At 43.6% G+C, this 24,018-nt stretch overlaps 1 protein-coding gene and 1 long non-coding RNA gene across 2 annotated transcripts; one reads left to right on the forward strand and one right to left on the reverse strand.

Annotated features, from left to right (window-relative positions):
* Positions 1 to 1,646: 1,646 nt before the first annotated feature.
* LOC134480587 (uncharacterized) lies at positions 1,647 to 2,248 on the reverse strand. The gene is made up of 2 exons (XR_010055020.1): positions 2,137 to 2,248; positions 1,647 to 2,007 (listed from the first exon to the last, which is right to left on the reverse strand). It is a non-coding gene; the product is annotated as an uncharacterized LOC134480587 (long non-coding RNA).
* Positions 2,249 to 2,360: 112 nt separating this feature from the next.
* Positions 2,361 to 22,410, forward strand: Atic (5-aminoimidazole-4-carboxamide ribonucleotide formyltransferase/IMP cyclohydrolase). Its single transcript, NM_031014.2, has 16 exons — positions 2,361 to 2,441; positions 2,671 to 2,797; positions 4,384 to 4,460; positions 6,008 to 6,074; positions 8,280 to 8,368; positions 8,758 to 8,909; positions 9,190 to 9,346; positions 12,720 to 12,845; positions 13,830 to 13,937; positions 14,685 to 14,770; positions 15,248 to 15,337; positions 16,491 to 16,619; positions 19,112 to 19,204; positions 19,742 to 19,924; positions 20,899 to 21,054; positions 21,647 to 22,410. The coding sequence occupies exons 1-16, from the start codon at positions 2,423 to 2,425 to the stop codon at positions 21,764 to 21,766; spliced, it is 1,779 nt and encodes a 592-aa protein (NP_112276.2). The 5' UTR covers positions 2,361 to 2,422; the 3' UTR covers positions 21,767 to 22,410.
* Positions 22,411 to 24,018: the final 1,608 nt, after the last annotated feature.

Genomic DNA, 24,018 nt, shown 5'->3' on the forward strand with positions numbered 1-24,018 from the left:
GGGAGTCATCCCAACATGAATGGGCTTTATTGGACCTTAGTGGCCATGAGAAAAGCCTGCATTTGGAATGGGATGGGAAGTAGTGAATTCCTACAAAAAATGATCAGCATAAAGCAAAACCAAACTGTATTCCATTCAAGATTGAAGAAGCACACACGAGACCTTTCAGATGCATCAATATGACTCAGGGTCCTCAGCCTGCCTTTGGGTGGGGTACAAAATAAAAAGATATGAAAATATCTAAATTATAGGGTAGACCTATTTTTCTTGTCGGTCTGTCTGGAATAACAGTACTGGTGTTGATTAGCTCTTTGTAGATGCTGGGTCTCTCATTTCTAAGAGTCTAGCTTGCTTTCCATTGGCATCTCCAAGGACGTGGTCAGAAGCTCAGAAACATATCTGAGAGGTCAAGTGTGTCAAGAGAACGAATGGGGGAGGTATACTTGTATGTTGTCATTCGCCAGTCACAATTTGTTCTTTCAGCAGATTGCTCGATTTGCATCTTGCAGGCTGTTGTAGATAACAGAGCAATTACTTTGCCAAGGCAAGGGAGATCACCCTAAGGAAGTGACTTTGTCCAGGATGACCAAACAACTAAAAGCAGAACTCATTTTTTCTTCCTGCTACTAACATATGAAACAAGCACCAAGTCTGTATTTTAAAACTGTGAGAGAACGAAATGAATCAAGGCCAGTCATTGCAAACATCCTTAAATAAAAGTAATGTGCCTTGCCCTATTACCAGAGACCTTATTCAGTTTAATACCTTGTTTTCCGTGTTTTTAAAATTATTTTTAAAGATTTATTTATTTTATGCATATGAGTACACTGTTGCTCTCTTCAGACACATCAGAAGAGGACATCAGATCCCACTTGGGATGGTTGTGAGCCACCATGTGGTTGCTTGGAATTGAACTAAGGACCTCTGGAAGAGCAGTCAGTGCCCTTAACCACTGAGCCATCTCTCCCGCCCTTGTTTCCCATTTTTAACTGGCGGGTTTTTTTTTTGTTTGTTTGTTTGTTTTCTTACTGCCCCAGGGTATGGGTCTCACTTTCTTCCTATCTTGAGTTCCTAGGCAGGTGATAAGGTCATAACATTCTTTCTTTATGTCAAGCAGAAAGGGCTCAATGAATATTTGCCTATATATTTTTAATGTGGAAACTGCCTAATGTCTAAGCATTGTTTATTCCTGTTATTGTTTACTGCTTTCTCTGCTTTCTAGTTCCTATAGAAATCTAATGTGGTTGGCCAGGGAAGCTCCCTGTACTGTTGACCATGAACCTTGCTCACCTCTGTACATTTAAAGTTGTAAACACATTCTGAAACACTATGACCATCCTGATATACCTTCCATAGAAATGTGAGAGGTGTTCAGAGCAAGGAGTTAACACATTCTGAGGTCAGAAAAATGAGATAGATATTTGATCAATAGATATTTGAAGGAGTAAAAAGAGATTGGACTAATAGAGAAGGTGAGAAGCAGACTACCATCCAAGTAATAGGAGAATGGAGCTTGCCCAGATTGGGAGCCTAGACTGGAAATAAAAAGCTAGGCTTTTTATAGACTATTTTAGGCTCCTTTATAGAATTGTTAAGTTCTTTTGTGGAATTGTATTAAATAGCATTACAAAAGACCATAATAAAAATTTAATATTAAAACACTAATGATAAAAATAGGGCTGTGTACACAGCAAGATGTGTTTATTTTGTGCCAAGGACGTCACTTTTATTAAAAAAAAAAAAGCGGCTGTGCTCAATTTTGCTATTCCTGTTTTCAATAAATGAAGTCTTGCAACCTTTATTTATCATGGCTCTTGCCACCTGGCCTTGAAGGAAAGGAGCATTTTACAGATTTGCAAGATGGTGATCTTGATGTAAATTCCAGGCTATTTCATAATGTGGTATGAAAAACTTCAAATGATGGTCAATTTTACTTCTTTGGGGCTCTCAACTGTGGACCGCAGAGGCAATGACTTCATGAGTAGGTTTCGCGCTTGTTTCCCAGACCTGTAAAAAGGAGAGCATGGTAGAAGACTGCACCAATTCTATCTGACATCGTCCGACTGGGTCTGTTTATAACTCTGGCTAGTTTCCCCCAATCGGTACTCCAGCCTCCCTGGCCCCACTTCCCAGCACCTCAGCAACACCCAAGATTCCCGCGAGCCGCGAGTCCCCACGCCCAGATCTGGGTTCTAAAAGAGGAAGCCGGCGGGTACAGATCGCGGGCTCCAGAGTTAGCCGCAGCCCCGCCCAGCGACGCCTTCCGCCCTAGGCTGCAGCTCAGTGGAGGAGGGGGCGGGACCTTAGGGTCACGTGGGGTCATCCTGCCCCCGCCCACCGTTTCCTGAACTGCGGGGTCCGGCCTGCCAGCCTAGGCACGTGTCCTGTCTGTCTCCAGACTCCGCGACCCGGCGCAGCAGCCATGGCTTCCTCCCAGCTTGGTGAGGCCCTCGCGATGCTTCACAAGGGTCCTGCCTACACTGTCCCTGCCACCCGCCCGTGCAGCAAGCCGCTGCTGGCCGAGCTGGGGAGGCTTCGGGCCGGGCCTGCAAGCTGGGTCCCCCCTCCCAGTGCTGGGCCCTGGGCCTGCAATCGCTTGAGTCCCTTCCCCAGACCCGGAAGAACGCGGTGCCAGAGGCCCCGAGTAACGAGAAATGCCTTCTGTTTCAGCCCTGTTCAGTGTGTCTGACAAAACTGGCCTCGTGGAATTTGCCAGAAACCTCGCGTCTCTTGGTTTGAGTTTGGTCGCTTCTGGAGGCACGGCAAAAGCGATCAGGGATGCTGGCCTGGCAGTGAGGTAAGGCAGTAGGTAGTATTAAAGGTAAGTCAAGGGAGAAAAACGTTGTGACCATATTCACCAGAAAGCCGTGTAATCCATGCACTGACAAAAACACCTTCTTTGGGTTAGAACTAGGGAGCCTTGGCGTTTTTGAACTCTAGCCCCCAGCCACTGCGTTCAAACAAATTAACTTAAGTGGGCCAGTTGTTATGCAGAATAACACAGAGGTTCAGCTTCCGAGGCCTGGCTTTAGCTGGTTGCTCAGTTAGACTGTAACATCTTTGAGGATTTATATCTGCCTCTTTTATGGCATCCATCAGAAAGTAAAGTCACACACACACAGGCCCATCGTTGCATGACTAGGCCGTGGGAAGGGATTGACAAGAGATTTCAGGAGATGATCCTGAAGAACTGGAGGTAGAAAAGGGAAAAGGCCCCAGGAGAGTAAGTTCACACACCTAATAAAAGACCTGTCATTGTTGCCATAATCGTTCTTGGCCTGTGGATAATCTCTGTACAGGTAAATTATTCACCTCCTCAGAAAGTTTGTCTGTGCTAGCAGTACCTAACCCCTGTACGTTTGACAGCTTCAAACAGCAAAAATGCCTTTACTTCCTGAATAGATGTTTTCAGTGGATTCTCTTCTGAGTCTTCAGGAGCATCAGGGACAGCAGACAAGTAGGTACAGTTGAGTTCTGTGGGCATGGTTAGGGTCGGCCATTGTGGCATTTCAGATGAAATTCGAGGAGTTCTTGCATTGTGTATCACATAGTTTAAATGTTTCTCAGGTGGTCATTCATATTTCCACGCCACTGACTAATGTTTGCCCCCGTTATGCCTTTTCATTTTTATTCTTTTGGTGGTATGGAGGACTGACCCCAGTCTCCAGTCCTACTGAGCCATGCCACTAGCTCATTTTTTTATTTTTCGTTTCAGAAAACAAAACTTAGAGCTAGGGTCTCTGGTTGCCCTGGCTGTCCTTGAACTTGTGATCCTCCTGCTAAAGCCTCCTTGAGTGAGTGTTGGATTGTGCGTATCTTTTAAAAATAGGAACATGATAAAGAATCAGTGTTTTTGTTTATGCGTGTCCTTGTGCATGGGAGACAAACTTCATGACATATATTGAGCCATACTTGTAGTCCTAAGATACTTTTAATGCTTTTGTTGTTGTTAAATTCTCTATAAATGACTCTCAGTAGAATTTATTTCTTTGTTTTGTTTGTTTGCTTTTGTTTTTTTTTAGGACAGGGTTTCCCTTTGTAGTCCTGACTGTCCTGGAACTTTATCTGTAGACCAGGCTGGCCTTGAACTCTCAGAGATCCATCTTCTACCTCCTGAGTAATGGGATTGCCCATTGAATTTATTTCTTAATTAAAGGTTCTTAAGTGTCTGGACATTGTAAAGTCAGTGCTTTTCCAAAACATATCATTTAGGAAATAATATTTTGCAGTATATGAAGAAAATTTAGGAAGTCCAGCGTAGTGAAAAAATTTAAAGTTTTGCTTTATTTGGACTTGGAAAAAATTTTCTTGTAGACTTGGTGGGAGATGCTTTGAATCCTGGAAGGTGATAATTCAGTAACTGTTTCATTACTCTGTTTCCAGAGATGTGTCTGAGCTAACTGGGTTCCCTGAAATGTTAGGGGGGCGTGTGAAAACCTTGCATCCTGCAGTCCATGCTGGTAAGTGGTTGAAGGCTATAAACCTTCAGTTTATAACAAATATTTTAGTATATAGTTTCAGAGGATATAGGAAGAAATAAATCTTAATCCCCAAAAAAGTTTTTTATAAAGAATACTCCCATGAACTCTCACTTTGATCCTCCATTGCTTTTGATCTTGACCTACTAACTAGTGTAGTTAATCTAGATTGGGTTGTATCTATGTACGGTCCGACTGTAGGCTTCTGAAGTAGTTCACACTTGGAATACAGTGTTACACTGTAACTGTTTCTCAAAAGAATGTGACTTCTGTTCATTTGTCTGGCATTGCAAACCCTCTAAGCAGTAATGGCCGTAGGAAGTGTATTTCTGCATTGCAAGTTGCAAGAGAACTTGTGAAGAAAGCCCAGAATGCTAGTGCTGGAGAGATGGCTGGGCCTTAGCAGTTGAGAGCACCAGCTGCTCTTGCAGAGGACCCAGGCTCAGTTCCTGGCATCCGCATTCCAGTCAAACCCGCTGTAACTCCATTTGCAGGGGATCAAATTCTTTTGATGTCCATGGGCACTAGGCTTGGTGGTACACATACAGATAGATATAGTTGCCCAACAATCATGCACATGCATGAAAAGAAAAACAGGAAAAGAAAGGGAAAGACTGAGAAGCTAAGGTTTATCAGTCGTGAACTACAGCTTATGAAAATGTAGATTGGAAGACAGGCAGTGGTTATGTAAAATTTTATTTTACAGGTTTTTGGGTTTGGGGTTTTGCTTTGCATAAGAAAAAGAAAGAAAAAGGTCATTTTGTGTATTTGAGAGTCTCTCTCTTGAGGCCAGACTAACCTAGAATTTACTGTGTAGTCAGTCTATGCTAGCCTGAACTCTTAGCCAGGAATGCTGGGATCAGAGGTCTCAAGGCCCAGTGAGGATTAAGTATTTGAGAGAAAGGGTGGTTTTGTTGTTTGTTTATGGAGGCAGAGTTTCTGCTTGTAGCCTTGGCTGTCCTGGAACTCTGTACACCAGGCTGGCCTTGAACTCAGAGATCTGCCTGCCTCTGCCTCCTGAGTGCTGGGATTAAGGTGCCACACCCAGTTGTTATTTTAATGAAATAAGGTCTTACTATGTAATTCAGACTTGCCGTCCAACCTGTTCTCCTGCCTGTGTGCTTGGAGTATAGGCCTGTGTTGCTGTGTCTGTTGTTAAATGTCTTCATTTTGTTTATTTGCTATTTGCTTCAGAGCTCTTCAACTTCGTGTGTGCTTTTTAAGAACATGAGGTGCTCGGGACATTTGCACAGACTTGTGAGGGTCATGTGAGCTCAGGAGTGGAAGACAGTCCTGGTCAATATAGTCAGGCCCTGTCTTTTATGTGGTGGTGTGTGCCTCCCATCCCAGTGCTCAGGAGCAGAGGCAGGTAGATCTCCTAAGTTGGAGGCCAGCCAGCACTTTGTAGTGAGACCCTGCCTGTCTCAGAAAAACACTATTAGAGGGTTTACCTTGTGAGGGATGGGGCTCCACAATATGAGCCACCCAAATTTCTGACCTTAGTGTGTCCTTTCACTTTGCCACCTTAGGAATCTTAGCACGCAATATTCCAGAAGATGCTGCTGACATGGCCAGGCTTGATTTCAACCTCATAAGGTAAAAAGTGTGAAGCTCAATTTTGAGTGAGTTAAACACCAGCGATGAGTGATGGCAAACCTCATGTCTTCTCCTGTCCTCTCTATAGAAACACTAGCCTTCTATGTAATATTTGTTAATAGCGTTTTGATTTTGCCAGATTTGTATTTCTAAACTATGTAACGTAAGTTAAAACAACGTTGACTTTGCTAATTCTTTATGTAGAGCAAACTTCCCACCACTGAGTTAGCCCAATCCTTGTTTTTCAAAAGTTAAGATTTTAATTTTGCTGCATACAGCCAGCATGTCGTATCCTTTAAACATGCACAGCAGAGCAGCTGCACTGCACTGCACAGCACTGAGGTAGAGCTGCGGTGTGAAGCAGAGGGCCCTCGCTCCTCCCACTCTGCTCATGCAAAGCCATCCAGGGACACTTGCAGTTAGGATCCCTGTGCAACCCTTAGGAAAGGCATCGGTCTTCTAAAAGGCCTGTGTATACTGGGGAATAATTGTTGTCCCAGCAGCAGAAGTCTTCCAACTCATGGGTGAAAGATTCTTTCCCTCTTGGAGAAACATTAATTTTCTTTAGTTCCTCTCAACATTGTTTTGTATTTTTCGGTGTGTCAGTGTGACACTTTTGTAATTTCGTTCTTCAGTTTTAGATTGGCCTTCATACTGTCATTTCTGCATTGTTTTCTTAATTTCCTGTCCTGATTTTTGTTTGCCAATGTGTATTATTACAATTGATTTTTGCGTATTGATCATACATCCTGCAGTCTTGCTGGACTCATTCACTAAGGCTGGTAGGTTTTCTTCTTAACAGCTTGGGACTTTCTCTATACGAACACCATTTCATGTGTACCCAACCTTGATGCCTTTCCTTTAGTTTTCTTTATATATTTCTTTGGCTGACACACAGCAAAATATTGACTAGAAATGGTGAATAGTGGACATTCTTATTTCTGAATCTTAGGAAAATATTGGTTTTAAGATATCAATAAACACGATTTTAGACTTTATTTTATCATGTTGAGGTAACGATTTTAGACTTTATCATTTGAGGTATTTTACAATTCTGAAATTATTGATGTCTTATAAAATTATAGATTAAATACAGAATTTTTCACGCTTTGTGCATCAAGTAATCCTGTGGCTTTTGTCTTCTGTTAATATTACAATTAATTTTTTAAGATCTTTATGGGTCAGACATGATGTGGTGGCTTGTGGTGGTGGGAGGACAACCCACAGGAGTGGGTTCTCTCCTTCCACCATGTGGGTTCTGGCTGTCAGTCTTGCAGCAAGCACCCTAGTTCCCTGAGCCATCTTGCCAGCCCCTAATTTTTAGGTACTATGTTAACCCTGCCTTGCTGGGATGATGCCCTACTTGGCTATGGTATGTAATTTTTTTATTTTCTGGGTTAGACTTGCAAGTTAGCTTTTGTGTTAGCTTACATTGGAAGCAGCAGCCCCTGGTAGTTTTCTTGTGATGTTTTTGTCCAGTGTTGGAATCAGGATAACAAGCCTAATCCCGTGAACTGAGAGTCCTTACCTCTTCTCTTGTACTGGTTTTTACCGGTAGGGTGTATACTGGGGTCCTGGGGTAGATATTTATGACCCCCCCTAAAAGCAAAACCTTTAGAATGCTAAGTGTTTCCATTATGTATACAATCTTTACAGTCTCTTGGGGAAATAGTGTAAATGTGTATGTCCTAGGTAGTGTTTACCACTATTCTCGGCCAAAAACAAAATTTGAAATTTTAATGATTTAATAGTGATAGTGAGCTAAGGCTAACCGTCATGCTTGAAGGGAGGTCTGGGAGTATTAGTTAGCCAAGCGTCAGAGCATGTGCTGATTCTATGCTCTAAGAGCCTCGAGACCTTTTTAATATGGCTTCTCAGAATGTAGAAATGTTGGCTGGACAAGTGGCTCGGCGCTAGGAGCACTTGTTCTTCTTGTAGAACCCGGGCTTAGGTTCCAGCAGCTCCCAGCAGTTTACTCATGACTTGTGGATCCTCTTCTGGCTTCCATGGGCACTACGTGCATGCACATGCAGGCAAATCCCTGTACACGTAAAAACAAACTTTAAGAAAAGAATTTGAAATTGTCCGGCTTACAGTCTGTGTTCTAGGTCTTCACAGGTTTTGATGACATCTGTAGTAACTTTTTTCCTAAATAGTTGTGAAGTTTAAGTGTTTGAATGACAGCTAATTGTCTTTGATTGTCAGAGTTGTTGTCTGTAACCTGTACCCGTTCGTGAAGACTGTGGCTTCTCCAGATGTAACCGTTGAGGCAGCTGTTGAGCAAATTGACATTGGTAAGGTGACAGGAACGTTTCAAAGTGATGGGTGGACATCACGTTCTTGGCTTTTGCTTTTATTTTAATATTGTTTCTGGTTTTGTTTCATGTCTTTGAGATGGGGGTGGGGGGTGTTGCTACAATGTCCAGGTTGGCCTTGAACTCCACTTGTAGTAATCCTCCTGCCTCAGTCTCCAATGTTCACAAATCTGATTGTCATGACTCCCATCTTAAAAAGTATTTTACAAGCTACTTTTGTACATGGGGTGGGGTTCATATGAGCTATCCCCCCCCCCTTTTTTAAGGCAAAAATTAAGATAGAAATGTTATTCACAGTTATTTTATTTGAGAGTTCTTCAACTGATAGCAAAATACCAAAGGAAAATAGCATATTTCATCCTTCAAAGGTGGCGTGACCTTACTGAGAGCTGCAGCCAAAAACCATGCTCGAGTGACAGTTGTGTGTGAGCCAGAGGACTATGGTGCGGTGGCTGCAGAGATGCAGGGCTCTGGTAATAAGGACACCTCCCTGGAGACCAGGCGCCACTTGGCATTGAAGGTGGGTGCACTTCTGTCATACCATAAAGCAGTGTCCGTGCAGCCTGAGTGTGTCAGTGCAAGCACTCGGTTCTGCTAAATATGTCAGCTCCCCACACTCTGCGTGGGCCTCCTGTCCTTTCACTAAACACAGAGAAACTAAGGATTAGGAAATTTCTGTCAGATTCAAAGGCAGAAAGGTTAATTATACTATTCAGTGTTAATTGGGATGTGTTGGGGGTAGTGGCTAAGTCTATACCTAAAGGAGTTCCTAGTATCTCACAAAATACAACTTTTTGTAGGCATTCACGCATACCGCTCAATATGATGAAGCGATTTCGGATTACTTCAGGAGACAGTACAGTAAAGGAATTTCTCAGATGCCCTTGAGGTATGGGATGAACCCCCATCAGACTCCTGCCCAGCTGTATACACTGAAGCCCAAGCTTCCCATCACAGGTAAAGCATGGGAAGTATGAGCTGTGTAGACACCCGGCTTGCTTTCTTGTATCTGAAGTCACTCCCATTCCAGATGTAAAAGTAAATTACTTAGCAGGCCTTAAAACCATCCAGATTTGAGGTGCACAGAAAGTTTCAGAGCGGTACAGCAGCTACACTGCCTGAGTGGTGGTCAAAGCCCACGTTAGAGATGACAGTATTTGGGACGTTGCTGTTTGGGAAGACTAGATGGTGGAGTTGCTGAGATTTCCAGAAGAGAAGCAGACCAAGTCTGCGATGCTTCTATAATTGGTAGTTGAGGCAGGGAAAACAGCAGCAGAGGAAACTCTAGTGTGTTTCTATGGGTTGAGAGCCACTATCTGTTGGACAGATGTCACAAGAAATGATTTCCTTGTTGGACCTAAAAGGACAGTTGTTGTGGGCCAACATAAACGTGTGAAGTTAAATAACATTGAGGGTCCAGGGTGATCATTCAGGGGCTAAGGTACTTGATATACTAGCTTGGTGACTTCAGTCCCAGGTCAGAGTTGTCCGTATTCATGCCTCTTACCCCACACTTTTTTTTTTTTTTTAATTTAAAAAGAAATGACGATGTTGGGTATTCTTTGAACTAGAATTAAAACTGTGTCTTTGAACTAAGAATTAAAACTGTTTATGCTGTGTGATACTATTTCTGTGGAAATGGGAACATATGTCTACTCCAGAGAAGGGACCAGTGACAGCCAAAGTACAGATATCACCAAAGTCAAACCTAGTGATCCAGTGGGGTATATTGTGATTGTTTATAGGAATAGTGGTGAGAGCTTATTTATAGGAACAGAAATGACTCAGAGATAGCTTACAAAACTGGGACTTTGGAGTACACTGCTCAGCCTGCAGACAGCTCCACAGTTTGAAGAGTGTCCTTTCCAGGCAACCAAACTAGTCTGAGAATGTCTTATCCATCTGTACGACTTCTATAGTGACCTAGTAAATCTGGTCAATTTCAGGGACTTCCTGAGCTTAACCACATTTGTTGTAGGGTCAGCTCTGTTTCACCTCCCTTTTAAAGTCTTGTGTCTGAAATAGAGTTTTACCTCAGAGGGAATTGATACATGACATTTTGTAGCTATAATAGAGGTACTTTCAAGGTTTTTTTACCCTGTTTTGTTCCTCTGAGAGGAGTCAGGGGAAGGACAGAAGAGAGCTCTGGGTGTGGAGCCCTAGAACTGACAGGAGAGTTGGTGCATGGTGAGAGCCAGGACAGCTTCACACTCAGGGCAACCCACTCTGGTCCATGGGTTGCTGTTCAGAAACAGCTGCTCCCCTGTGACTTCTCTTCTTCCTGTCTCAGCCCAGAGGGTGGGGGAGAGCAGGGTAGGAAGTTTGAGGATTGCAGAGTCTCTCCTCTTACCCTTGCCATCCAGGGATCTGCGGTTCTATTGTTGCTTTACCACAGCAACATCTTGTACCTAACCATACATAAGTCTCAGAGTCTCCCCACTGCACTAAGCTACTTCTGCCCCCTTCTTAGACTTTCTGTTCTACACAGCAGAGTAGTTTTAACTGCATCAGGTGATGCTTCCCACGTAGGACTCTTCACTGGCCTTCCTTGCTCCATCAGGTGCTTGCCTTGCAGTCTCCGTTCCTGCTGACTCACTACCACCCCCTTACTTAGCTCTACTCCCAGCCAGGGAAGCTTCTGCTCTAGGGCCTTGACCTTGACTTTCCACTCAGACCCCCTTCCCTGTGCTCTCAATGGTCCTGGCTATCTTTTTCAGGTCAGCACCTCTGGCCAGAGTAGCTGGTCATCCTCCTTTGTCACCTCGCCCAGCTTTACTCGAGTTCTCACATTCGAGTGGCAGACCCCAGTGCAGTATTAGATTTTGAGCCTGGATTTTGCATTTTTATAAGAATTTTCTGGGTTGGAGTGTCACCTGTACTCTGTGAAGCTCTGTGTTCTACCCTCAACACTGAAAAACATTGAGTCTTCAGTGTTCCTTATGAGTGTTGTGCGTCTGGGTGCTTCACTCTGAGGAAAGGTAACGTGTTTTTATGTGGTTATTAGAGTGTACACTCCTGTTTGTCTGGAACAAAGCTGAAGCAAAGAATAAAGATAGAATTGTGTGTATATTTGATTTTTGTTTTGGTTTTGTCTTTTGCTTTCTTCTGACTGGAAGTGAGACAGTGCCTGTTTGTTTCATCTAATAGGCAGGGCATTCTCTGAAGCGCTTTCTGTTATGTCTGACCAGTTATTAGTACCTCTGAGAATATGATGTGAGGGAACCAGCATTCTGGGAAGTGTTTAGACATGACTGTTCCTCTGCTCACCTGCCCACTCACAATTTGACAAGGCACCCACAGAGGGGTAGGAGCTGGAGAAGGGGACTGAGCTAATGATCTCTGGTGTGCGTTGCTTGCTCTGTGCCTTCCTTCTTATATATTTGGTGGTGAGCCTAGCCTTTAACGGCTGAGCCATCTCTCCAGCCCATGTGCCTTCCTTCTGAAACTGTGCTTTCTTTTTGTTGGGGAACTTGTTTTGAGGCAGGATCTCAGGATCTCCGCTCTCATCCCCGAGTGTTGAGATTACAAGCACACACCATTCCGCTCTGCTGCACTTGCAGTCTGTCTGTGGTAATGGTTTTCCTGTAGTAATGGAAGTCTGTGCAATCGGACTGGCTTTGAACTTGGAGAGGCTCGCATGCCTCTGCCTCCTGTCTGCTGGGATTAAATGTAAGCACCCAGCCTGCAGCTTTCACTGCATCCACTCGAAAAGATGAGAACACTGTTTCTGTCGCTCCTGTCCACAGCAGTTTAATTGTACCACCGTTGTTAGGGTTTGTTTGTTTTAGTTGAAAAAGTTTATGATTTGTGACATACTAATAGTCATAAATATTTAATCTGTTCACATGTGTATGGACACCAGGTTTGTCATTGGTACTGAGACTCTGACTACTTTATTTCTACTCTGCAGAGGTGGGGTGGGGGCGCACTTCTCCGAAGATGACCCAAGCGCTCTGCTCCTTTTGAAGCTGGGTTACTGATATGTCTGTAGATGCCTGTTACCTCTTGGCTCATTTTTCTTTTGGGGAGTGGGGGTGGGGTGGGGAATGGTTCTTGAGGGTCTCATTATGTAGCCCTGGCTATCCTAGAACTCAATCTGTAGACCAGACTAGGCTTGAACTCCTAGAGACCCACCTGCTTCTGCTTTCCCACGTGCTGGGACTAAAGGTGTGCACCACCCCCAGCCTTTGATTACTTTTGTACCTTTGTGACTTTTGGCTAAAATCATGTGCAGGTTGTGTAGCCTAGGTGTGTTACTTTGTAAGGAATGTACATACATGTGGCCTTTCTGAGCCTGCTTGTTAACGTGTATATGTGTTTTCATGTGTAGTTCTCAACGGAGCCCCAGGATTCATAAACCTCTGCGATGCTTTGAATGCCTGGCAGCTGGTGACAGAGCTGAGAGGAGCAGTAGACATTCCAGCTGCGGCGTCTTTCAAGCACGTCAGCCCAGCAGGTGAGGAAAACCTTCAGAATGGCCTAGAGTGCTTGAGGCTTAGGGAGTGCTGATGCCGGTTAGACAGTTCAGGACATCATAGACCAATTTTGGCTGTGATAGTCATAGAAACCTTGGTGACATAATGTATGTACACACAATTATGTGGCAGAGTCAGGAGAGAGAGGAATTACACTGTTGGCGCTTGCAGTGTTGTTCTGAACGTTGAGGAATGAAAGTGAAGTGAAATAAAGCCAGAGAACTACCTTTCCGTGTTGGAATTGTACCTTAGTAAACATGCAGGGATTGTTCAAGTAACATTCTGTCCTGTTTCTATTGAATGAGGCATTCTTGCGCGTATTTTCTCAAGTCCACACACAATTCCATAATCCATAATGTCACAAGGGCTGCCTGCAGTCTCGCACACCACTGTTAATATTTATTGGGCGCTAAAGTGCAGTGAGTGAGTAGAAATAAACAGGGTGTGGAGCCAGGCGGAGCGAGTCGGTGATGCCGTGCCTGGCTGCCTGCACAGCAGTGTGGTCGGGCTTCGGGGGCTCTGCTTCCACCGCAGAGAGATGTCACTGCCCCTAAAACTGTGGTTGTAGAGTTTAATTACCTCACTGAGTAGTTTTTGTTTAATTTGGCATAAGTATATATGAAGTATATATTCATTTGTTTGAAAAATATAGGTTAGGTCTTTAAAAATGTAAATGTTTAAAATCATTTTGCTTCCTTTGTTTCTTTTGTGGTGCTGGGAATGAACCTGGTCTTAGAACATGTTTTACCACTGAGATACACATCTAGCCCTTTAACAAATATTTTGGTGTGAATATTGAAAAGTAGCAATTTGAGGTTTCAGGTTTACTGCCTGTGCTTTTAAACAGTTTTGTGTGCATGGTCACAAGGGTCTGCCCAGTCAGTGCTTTACCCTGGGAGGGCTGGGGGTGCTTGGCCACTGTTTCTCCTGCCTGCCATCGCTGCCATTCTCATTTCCTTTGCCAGGTGCTGCTGTTGGGGTTCCACTCAGTGAGGACGAAGCCAGAGTCTGCATGGTCTATGACCTCTATCCGACCCTCACGCCCCTGGCCATTGCATATGCAAGAGCAAGAGGTCAGATCAGAGATTTTGTCATTGAGAGGAAAAAAGCAGTGTTTCATACTGAATAGAGTAAAATAGTACTACCCCTGGCTTATAGGATTTACATTTATCTTTCATTGTTTTAAATTAATACTTGAGATGACTATATTTATAAAAATGCTTGTTACTATTTTAATGTAGTATGTGGAAACAAATGAGATTGGTACATTTTATTTTGGGTTAGGTACTTGAATACATTTTTATTCTGAGGAAAATTGCATAGTTATTCTAACCACTAAGTTTGATTTGACTTAGGTTTTATATACTCAGAAATACAAGAACTTGGTATAATGACTAGATCATGAAGGGTTTTGAGAAAACTGCTACAGTTTATTAGTTACAGCCATAGGCAGCAACTATAGCCTTGTGCCGAGTCCTGCCTGCCCCCCTCATCTGTAGATACAGACTGGGTGGAGGCCACGTGACTCACTTATCTTCAGTAGCTGATGCTAAGTGCTAATGTAGAAGGTAAAAGTAATACGTTCTTACTCATTAGTTGACTGATTGTGATAACTGTAATAATTAGCTTTAGGAAAGGAGGTTTTATTTTCCATATCACGTGTATAGTATACCTGCCCACGTTGGAGTAACAGAGGCGCATGCCACATGGCATCATGTCTGTGAACCTGAAAGTGTCTGAAAGGAAATACTAGATTTGATCATGTGAGTTTTTCTATGCACAGTTGCTTTATGGCGAATCCCTTTACCTTTCATTTACAGGAGCTGATAGGATGTCTTCATTTGGTGATTTTGTTGCATTATCTGATGTTTGTGATGTCCCAACTGCAAAAATTATCTCCAGAGAAGTGAGTAGAGGTTCAAGTATATTGATACATATGTAACTGAATAGCTTGTCCCTAGGCTTCATTGAAACCGTAGCCTGCCTGGTTACATCTGTGTTTACCATGTAGGACACCAATCCTTGACTTGACTTTCCCTTAATTTTGAGATTTAGGGTTTGAGGTGTTTGTCTTGATGTGGGGGGTATTATATGGTCAGTTCTTTTAAGTCCTCTGCAGATGTGCTTAATGCCCAAGGTCCTGTTGTTAAAGGCGTGACGAGGACGTGACGAGGGCATGGTAGTGAGCCCAAATGATCAGGGTGGAGAAGTGTGAAGGAAGCACTTTGATGGATTCACCCTAATGAATAATTCTGAGTCTACCTACTAGCTTTTTGAGTTTTAATGTTAACATTTTCTGTTGATAGTACAGCTAATTGTTGCTATATCTTATAGAGCTATTCTCTGATTTCTAAAATTAAGAATTTAATATATGTATTTACAGGTGTCAGATGGTATTGTTGCCCCAGGATATGAGGAAGAGGCCTTGAAAATACTTTCTAAAAAGAAAAATGGAAGCTACTGTGTTCTTCAGGTTGGTGCAGTTTTTAATTAGGCGGTAATTTAGTCTTTGGGTTTATTTTGTGTTCTTTCCCCCTGTGTATCTTTCTTATTGAGACAGCCTTCAAATTTTAAGATGGGGTTGTACTGTGTAGCTCAAGGTGGCCTCAAGCTCACACCCAGCTTTGCAGATGCTGGGATTTGACACTTACAGCAGCGCACCAGACTCTTCTGTTCCTCTCATTTATGAGTAGCTGGGGTCTCAGTAGGGAGCCTTTGGTACCCCTGCCTCTGCGTTAATCTCAGGGTTTCCACTGAGCGTGTGCACGGCCTTGGCCTGCCAGACACCTTTACTCTTATTCTTACCCTTTTTATATAGTAGTTTGGGGCCGTAAGAGTCTCACTTTCAAGTTTTATTTTTCATTTGTATTTAACATGCTTTCTTGTTCAGATATCAACTGTTGTAGAAACTCTCCTGCCTGTCCCACTGTCACTGTTACCCTTTAAAGTGACAGATCTAAATTTCTTCTTTGTCCTTCCAGAAATAGTCAGGACACACTCCACCAGGGTGTTCATCTGCACTTCTTTTGTTTCTTACTCACATACCCTGCTTTATACCCTTGCAAACCTGTCTTTATATAACTTACCTAAGTTCTGAGAGAAATAGAGCTGGGGTCACAGACTATGTATATTGGTGACTTTATGCTGCCCCTGTAGAAGGTGGAGGCCAAGTTGAATGTCCTCATGGGTATGGTGTTTTTAAATTTTTTTATCTTTGCAATTATAATGAACTTTACATCTCAGATTCACCAACTGAGCATCTCACATAATGGGAGATGCAAGCTATAATTCTTATTTTCCCATATTATTACTTTCATTGCATTGTGTCCATTACTAAGTGATGTCATCACACATGTTCATGTTAGGAAAATGGGTCTAACTCATGGGTAAGGTCTTTCCTGTGCTAACGTTTGGGCCTGTTTCCTGAGACACAGTGTGGCTGTGTAGCTCAGGCCTGGAACTTAACTGTGGCTGAGCCTGGTCTCTAACCTGCAGTCCTCCTGCCTCATCCTTCCAGGTACTGGGACTATATGCATGCACCCTCAAACCCAGGAAAGGTGAATTTTTTTGTATAGAAAATTTGAGGCTGTAGATACAATACTTAATTTTTAAAATTTGTGTCTCAGATGGACCAGTCCTACAAACCGGATGAAAATGAAGTTCGAACGCTCTTTGGTCTTCGTTTAAGCCAGAAGAGAAATAATGGTGTTGTTGACAAGTCGTTGTTTAGCAATATTGTCACCAAGAATAAAGATGTAAGTTTGAAGTTATCTGAACTAAAAATTAATAGCATGTCTGCTGCCTTCAGTATATGTAAGCTTATCATTTATTAAGGTCCATCCACATTTGTAATTGGTGGATATGCAAGCAGCTGTCGCATCTCTGAATTGTCAGGTAAGCTGGACACCTTAGAAGCCTGTGTGTATATGTACTTAATTAGAAAGAAGTGTCTTCAGTCATACTTGAGTAAGATCGTGTCTTCTGCAACTGCATGCATTAGCTCACAGATATTTTTCTGTTTTGATAAATGTTGCTTTACTTCAGTGAAAAGCCGTCTGGCAACCCAAGTATGACCTGTGCCCTTGGATATTTAGGTCGTGTCCTTTGTCACCCTGTAAGTAGTGATGGTCTGGGAAGAACTGCTTACATGCAGTATTCCATTCGGTCACAGTGCATTGTGGGAAAGGACCATCCTCTGTGCTGTACAAAAGACAGGATTGGGACAGAGAAGAGTTAAATCTGTCTAAAGTTACAAGATGGGGAAATCGAGGGTGTGTGTGTGTGTGTGTGTGTGTGTGTGTGTGTGTGTGTGTGTGTGTGTGTTGGGACTGAACAGAGCCTGACCTAGGCCTAGCCCCTGAGGTATGGAGCCCTCAGTTTTGAAGGATTGTTTCCTGCTTTACCTGCTAACATGCCTGGACTTTGTATTCAGTGCTGGACACTGGATGTGGAGATATTCTGAGAGTCTGTAGTGTTTTTTCACTCTAGAGAATTGCTTATGCTCCTGGCAGGCAGGTGAAGCGAAATGGCTCATACCTAGTTGTGAAGGACTGAGCTGATTTAAACTTGGGCTTTGGTGTCTGTGAGGCATGGTCTGCCCGTGGTCCAGCTCTCCTCTGCAGAAACTGAGTGTCTGCCCAAATCCTTCCCGTGTCCTCTGACCTTGCATTGCCCCAGCGTCCTATCAGGCTTCTGAAATGCAGCTGAGCTCTCATACCCCTCCCTTGCATGGTGCTCGGGAAATGTTTAGATTGTTGAGATCATTGTTTTCTTCTGGCCTTTTCTCTGCATCTTTGCTGTGGGTCTGGCTTTTCTGTGTGCTTCTGGAGGGGCACTGGTCTGCTTACAGCAGGCCATTGTTGTGAGAGTGGGAGATAAAAGAGATCTGAAGTCTCCCTACACCCCACCCCCTTTAAAAAAAAATAGTGCTTCAGTTGGTTGCGCACTTCCATCCACCCCACGGGCATTTCTCATATTCTTTGATCCGACTTCGAGTGCCGGAGTATGTTTGAAGTGGATTTCTAAGAGACCTGTTTTCTGTAGTCAGCTCTGTACTTGTTGGCTCAAACAAAAGGTGAAGGGTATATTGATAATATTATTAGTATTTAATACTAGAATAATAAATTTCCTTAAATATTTTTTAGTAAACCATTTTATTTATCTTACTTATTTACTTTACGTCCCACTCACTGCCCCCTCCAGGTCACCCCCTCCCACAATCCTTCACTCCATCCCCCTAAAAAATCTTTTCAAACTAAGCTTTGAATTTTGAGATTTAAGAAGTGTAGGTTCACATACAATTGAGTACTCCTATATTTTTATTCTATTTCTCTTTTTGCAGAGTAGAAGCTTAATTTGGATGAAGCCAAGCTTATCTTTTTGTTTATTTTTAAATTTTCATTGCATGTGCTCATTATATATATTTTTTTTCCATAGACAGTTTTTGTCTTTTTTCACGTTGCACATGGTGTAGATTTATAATTTTATTTATCTATAGATCTAGGGAGCACAAGCAAAATAGAATATTTGTGTGTCTGAGAGTGGCTTAGTTATTTACCTAATATGATTATCCCCAATTGCATCCATTTTTCACAGGCGACATAACTCACTCTTCTCTGTAGTCTAGGCTGGCCTTGAAGCCCAGATCCTGCTTCCTCAGCCTTTGATGCCGAATGCCAGGGCCCAGGCATCTTTTTGTGGTCCGTATAATTGTCTGTAGCTGACACTCTTACCTGCTTAGGGTACACACTGGCTTCATTGTTCTCGTTTCTAATTTGTACCAAAGGTGACATTTTGCATCTCCTGCAGACTTAATGCTGAATGTTGGCTTTTTGTTTTGTTAAGACTATTTTTTTGTGTGGACCAGACTGGCCTTGAACTTACAAAAGATCCACCTGCCTCTGCCTGCCAAGCGTTGGAATATTAGTTCTGATCCTGAATCTTATATCTCAGTTATTTAAAGAAATTCCGACCAAAAAATATTATTCGTCATTTTCAAGTAAAAACAGTGTTTCACATTATGTCGCTGAATGGTTGTCATCAGTGTGAGGGTGACACATGGGACTGCAGAGAGCACCGATTAGTTAGAGATGTGCTCACATGCCACAGTCTTGAGGACAGTACAGCAGGGTCTGCTGTGATGGAGGGTCCTAACTGTATTACAGGTCTGTGTATTACACTGTGTCCATAGCTTAAGTCAACACGATTTCCAAAGCCTGGTGAGACTTAGCCATCCTGTTTGTTTCAGCTGCCGGAATCTGCTCTCCGAGACCTCATTGTCGCCACCATCGCTGTCAAGTATACTCAGTCTAATTCGGTGTGCTATGCCAAGGACGGGCAGGTAACCAAGCTGTCGAGACAGAGCAGTGGGCAAAAGCCCATCTGCCTTGATGCCAGGAAAGGGAGATTTGCCAGGTTTCTCTTCCTGGTGTCAGTATTTATTCAGCACCTTGGTAGACTTAGACACTAACCCAGAGCCCATTACTGCTCTTGGTTACACTGGCTATTGCTTAGTGGGAGCTGCCTCAGGTGTGGTTAGCGAGACTGGTACACGTACACACACACTACATAACACACACACACACACACACACACACACTACAGGACACGCGCACGCACACACTACAGGTTGGTGTTGGGGCCAGAGAGATACTAATGTGTGATTCCAAAGAGCCTTTCAGGATTTTCATGGTTGCCAGCTATTAGGATTGTCAGTTCTGGTCACTAAATCCTGGCAGACTGTGGTCTCTGGTCCTTGGGCAGGATCTCCAGAAAGCCAGCAAAGTCACTCAGGATGGAAGCTTCACTCCTGTCATCCTTTGAAAAGGAAATGTGGCTGGGAGAAGTGTTGCTGATCACTAATGTCCCTGTTCCTCAGGTTATTGGCATCGGAGCAGGACAGCAGTCTCGGATACACTGTACACGCCTTGCAGGTGATAAGGCAAACTCTTGGTGGCTTCGGCACCATCCACGAGTGCTTTCCATGAAGTTTAAAGCTGGGGTGAAGAGAGCAGAAGTCTCCAATGCCATCGATCAGTATGTGACCGGCACCATTGGTGAGGTACGGATTGATTGCGGTCCCAGTGGACTGTGTTGTGGTAGTGTCGTTTATGACTGTCCTACCCCAGAGATACTTCTTAAAACCCTCAGTAGTCTGAAATCCTTAAAATACGTTCCTGATCTCTGTCAACTTCACTGCTGCACCCTTTCTGAAAGCACAGACCTCTGCTTCCTGTGGAATGATTTGGATTAATGTTGTAGGTCCATTGTTATTCCCCTTCGGGTTATAATATTGTTATTGCAAGGACTGTTTTTCTCCATCTCCCAGTATCTCCTAGCATCAGTAGAAGCTTTCTGCCTGGTAGTGCATTAGATTTTAGCTGTACATGATCTAATAGCTGGTCACCAGCGCCTTCTCCCACCACACTTTCTACAAAAGCCATTAGCAACTCCATGAGGTTTGTGTTTTGGTTTGGTTTTGGTATAAGATCGCGGCTCTATGTGACCTGCTCTGACTCTGAGTGCAAGCTTGTCGGCACGCTCCACCGCGTCCTTCCTGCAGAAGGCCTTACTTCTTACTACCTCTGCACTAGGGGTTTCAGTATCATCTTGAGGTGACAAACATCCAAGTAATAGTAAATACCACGCATTGTTTTGATTTGCCCACGGCTGACTTTATACCTGAGACACGTAGTTCATCTACACAAACATCGGTTATTGCCTGGTTCCTAGATTGGACATGAATAATTATCTTAAATGGTTTGGTGAAGGTATATAAAGTTAGAGATTTAACTTTGAGATTTGGGAATATGGTAGGTTTGGGGTAAACAAAAGCACAATGTGATCTCCTTGGCCGTCTAAGAATAACCTTTCCTTAATGAAAATCTTTTTTAAACATCAAAGAACTTCTGAAAATTGGAACCTCAGTGTGTCATTGTTTAGGGAGCAGTCCTAAGAGAAAGCCCTAGTGGGTGCTGGCATTGGACTGAGCTAGAGGTGATGCTACTGGCTCACTTTGCACCCCCGGCTCCCTAGGGTGAAGACCTGGTGAAATGGAAAGCACTGTTTGAAGAGGTTCCTGAGTTACTCACTGAGGCGGAGAAGAAGGAATGGGTGGACAAGCTGAGTGGCGTGTCTGTCAGTTCCGATGCTTTCTTTCCTTTCAGGGATAATGTAGACCGAGCGAAAAGGGTAAGCAAGAGTTGTTGTGTGCTGGGAATGTAGAATTGTAGAATGACTTCAGATGCCCCCTGAGAGGATGGGGATGTGCACAGACCGCTTGACCAGTTGATGTCTGGCCTCAATTTCAATTCCTAGCAACACACACACACACACACACATTGTGCCTCCTGTGTTCTAATTTCTTAGAGTCACATAGTAAAACTGTGTCGATTTGATACAAATGGATTGTTTTACTTTCCTATGTGATAAAGGCATCATCCTTTGCCTGAATATTAGCTTGTGCCCTTTTTAAAGATTATATTTATGTTTGTTTTACCTGCATGCACATATGTATGTATGTAGGTATGTGCTCCTGCCTGGTGCTCATGGAGGCCGGAAGAGGGTGTCAGAGGCCCTAGAACTGGAGTTTCAGATAGTTGTGGGTGCCATGTTATATGGGTGCTGAGAACCAAACTTGGATTCTTTGGAAAAGTAGCCGGTTCTCTAAACCATTGAGTCTCTCTCCTACTGCTTCATTTTAGAGGGGAATTTTGTATTTTTCTAGATATGCATGTTATTGTGCCTTGAAAGTCAACATTGGTCTTGGGGTTTTCCTCCGCAGAGTGGTGTGGCCTACATTGTTGCTCCATCCGGATCTACTGCTGACAAGGTTGTGATCGAGGCGTGTGACGAGCTGGGGATCGTGTTGGCTCATACAGATCTGCGTCTCTTCCACCACTGACCTTGGCTGACATTGTTACATTGTTTCCTAGTGGGAGATACTCATGTGTGGGACCCTGAAAGTATCTCTTTTTAAACAGAGTCATTCTTATCTTAATATTTGGGTCTGTGGTTTTAGATAGTTAGGTCTTACTCACTTGAAAGGTATAGCCTGAGACACCACGTGGGGAGGCTTGTTTCTGCAAAACCTGAAAGGATCCCTCCCCATGGGAGCCAGCTTTCACAAAAAGTCCCTGCAAGACACCTAAGTGCAGGTAACCAAGGAGAAGCCAAGCTGCCTTATGATGACATCCCACTGAGGACTGCTCTCCCCAGGGCTCCTTTCTCTGTGCCTCTCAGAACTGGATCCTTAGCAGGATCTAGATAATGGTGATACTGCTCTTCCTTTCTCCAGAACTGCTTAAAAACCGTGAGCTCCTTAGTGACCTGTTTGGTACAAACCTACAAACTGACCCATAGAGCTTTTCACCCATAGTGAGCAGACTTGGACTGTGTGTTGGGGGCGGGGGAGGTGACAGGACTGAATCTGTGTCCCCGTGTTAGTCCTGACTGTTCACACAGGCGATGCCTGGGGTCAACGGTAACCTTTGGTTAGTTTTGCCTTCTTTCCACTCCTCTAAATAAATTTCAAAAAGTTTTTGTTGAGGTCACTTTGTTTTGTTTTTTGACACAAGGTTTCTCTGTAGCTCTTGCTGTCCTAGAACTCTGTAAACTACTGTGGCTTCACAGGACAGAGGTCCCTCTCAGCCTTGGTTTCTTGGATTGCTTGCCACTGTAGCGACATTCCCTGCCTCTTTGAGGACACAGACCATCTTGTTCATGCTAACTGCCAGCCTTGTGAATGAGATGCCCTAGAAATGGAACTTTCTCTTCCAGTCTCTGCCAACATTGACTTCCACCTGAGTCTTAACCTATCCAAAGGGGTTTTGTGGGTGATGTTCTGTTGCTGTCCTAGGGATCTGAACCCATGCTAAGCAAGCGTTCTACTGAGCTGTGGTCTGAGTCTCAAAGGAACTTCTTAATTCCCAACTCACAGGCACAGATACACACTGGTGGCCACAGCATCTCTTTATTTTTAGTAGCAATAAATAGCAAATGCAGATTTTTGGCTCATAAATTTTTTTTTCTTTTTTTTCTTTTTTTTTTTCGGAGCTGGGGACCGAACCCAGGGCCTTGCGCTTGCTAGCAAGCGCTCTACCACTGAGCCAAATCCCCAACCCCGGCTCATAAATTATTAAATGTGCTGTCTTCCTTGAGTTATTTAGCTTGGCTGAAGGTGAACATAAAACTGTAATTGGAACCATCTATCTGCTTAGCCCTATGCTGCCTCATTGTGCCTACACATCTAATTCTAACCACTGCCCTTTTGAGTGGGAGGTGACAGTGGGATTCCAGCTTTCACATAATCTTGTTACAAATAAAAACATTGCTGGGGACGTGGATTAGTTCTATTTTTAACAAGCTGTTTTAGAGAACCCTGTTTTTACAGTGTGAGCATGGTTGGTCACTGGGGCATAGGCCAACACTCTAGCACTGGGAAGCTAGGGCAGGGGATGTGGAGCTAGAGCTCCATCTGGATCACGTCAGACTTAACACCCGCACATACCATACACAGAATTCAAAGCACAGACGCCAAGGGCTCACTGGTAGAAGCCCTGACCGGTACACCGGAGCTGATGGAGCTTGCAGGCTGTGCAGCTTCCCAAGCCAGTGCAGACCCCATGACCCCAGACTGCAACTCCTCAAAGAGCTACTTTAGAAATAAATGTGGCTCCCAGGGTTGCTAAAAACCACTGTGTCTCTGAAGAGCTGAGTAGTGAGGATTTGAGGAAATGTAAAACATGCCTGCATATCTCATACCTGACTGAGGAGTGTGGGGTTTCCCAGTTGGGCGATTTAGCCAGAGAATGCTGTCTCTGCTTCCTTTACTCACAGATTCTCTTCATTTGTAATTTATGGAGGATTTTTTTTTCTCAATTCAAGTAGAAGTGTTTAATGAGGATAGAGTAGGTCAGTGTTGAAAATAAAAACTCAACATTTCAAAGGAAAATGCCAATGAATCTTTAAGGGTGTGTGCGTGCGTGCGTGCGTGCGTGCGTGTGTGCGTGCGTGCGTGTGTGTGTGTGTGTGTTTCTGTGCATGCACTATGACCTGCATGTGGAGCTCCGAGTATACCTGCAGGAGTCAGTTCTCTTTTCCACTGTGTGTCCTAAGGGTAGACTCTGGTCATCAGACTTGGTGACGAGCCCCCTT

The sequence above is a fragment of the Rattus norvegicus genome, chromosome 9 (assembly GCF_036323735.1).
Source record: "Rattus norvegicus strain BN/NHsdMcwi chromosome 9, GRCr8, whole genome shotgun sequence".
In the NCBI taxonomy this organism is placed as follows: Eukaryota; Metazoa; Chordata; class Mammalia; order Rodentia; family Muridae; genus Rattus; species Rattus norvegicus.

Coding starts and splice junctions, on each gene's coding strand:
- Atic (NM_031014.2), top strand. Junction 13,938..14,684: donor TGCATATGCAAGAGCAAGAG/GTCAGATCAGAG, acceptor TTTCATTTACAG/GAGCTGATAGGATGTCTTCA. Junction 21,055..21,646: donor ATGTAGACCGAGCGAAAAGG/GTAAGCAAGAGT, acceptor TTTCCTCCGCAG/AGTGGTGTGGCCTACATTGT.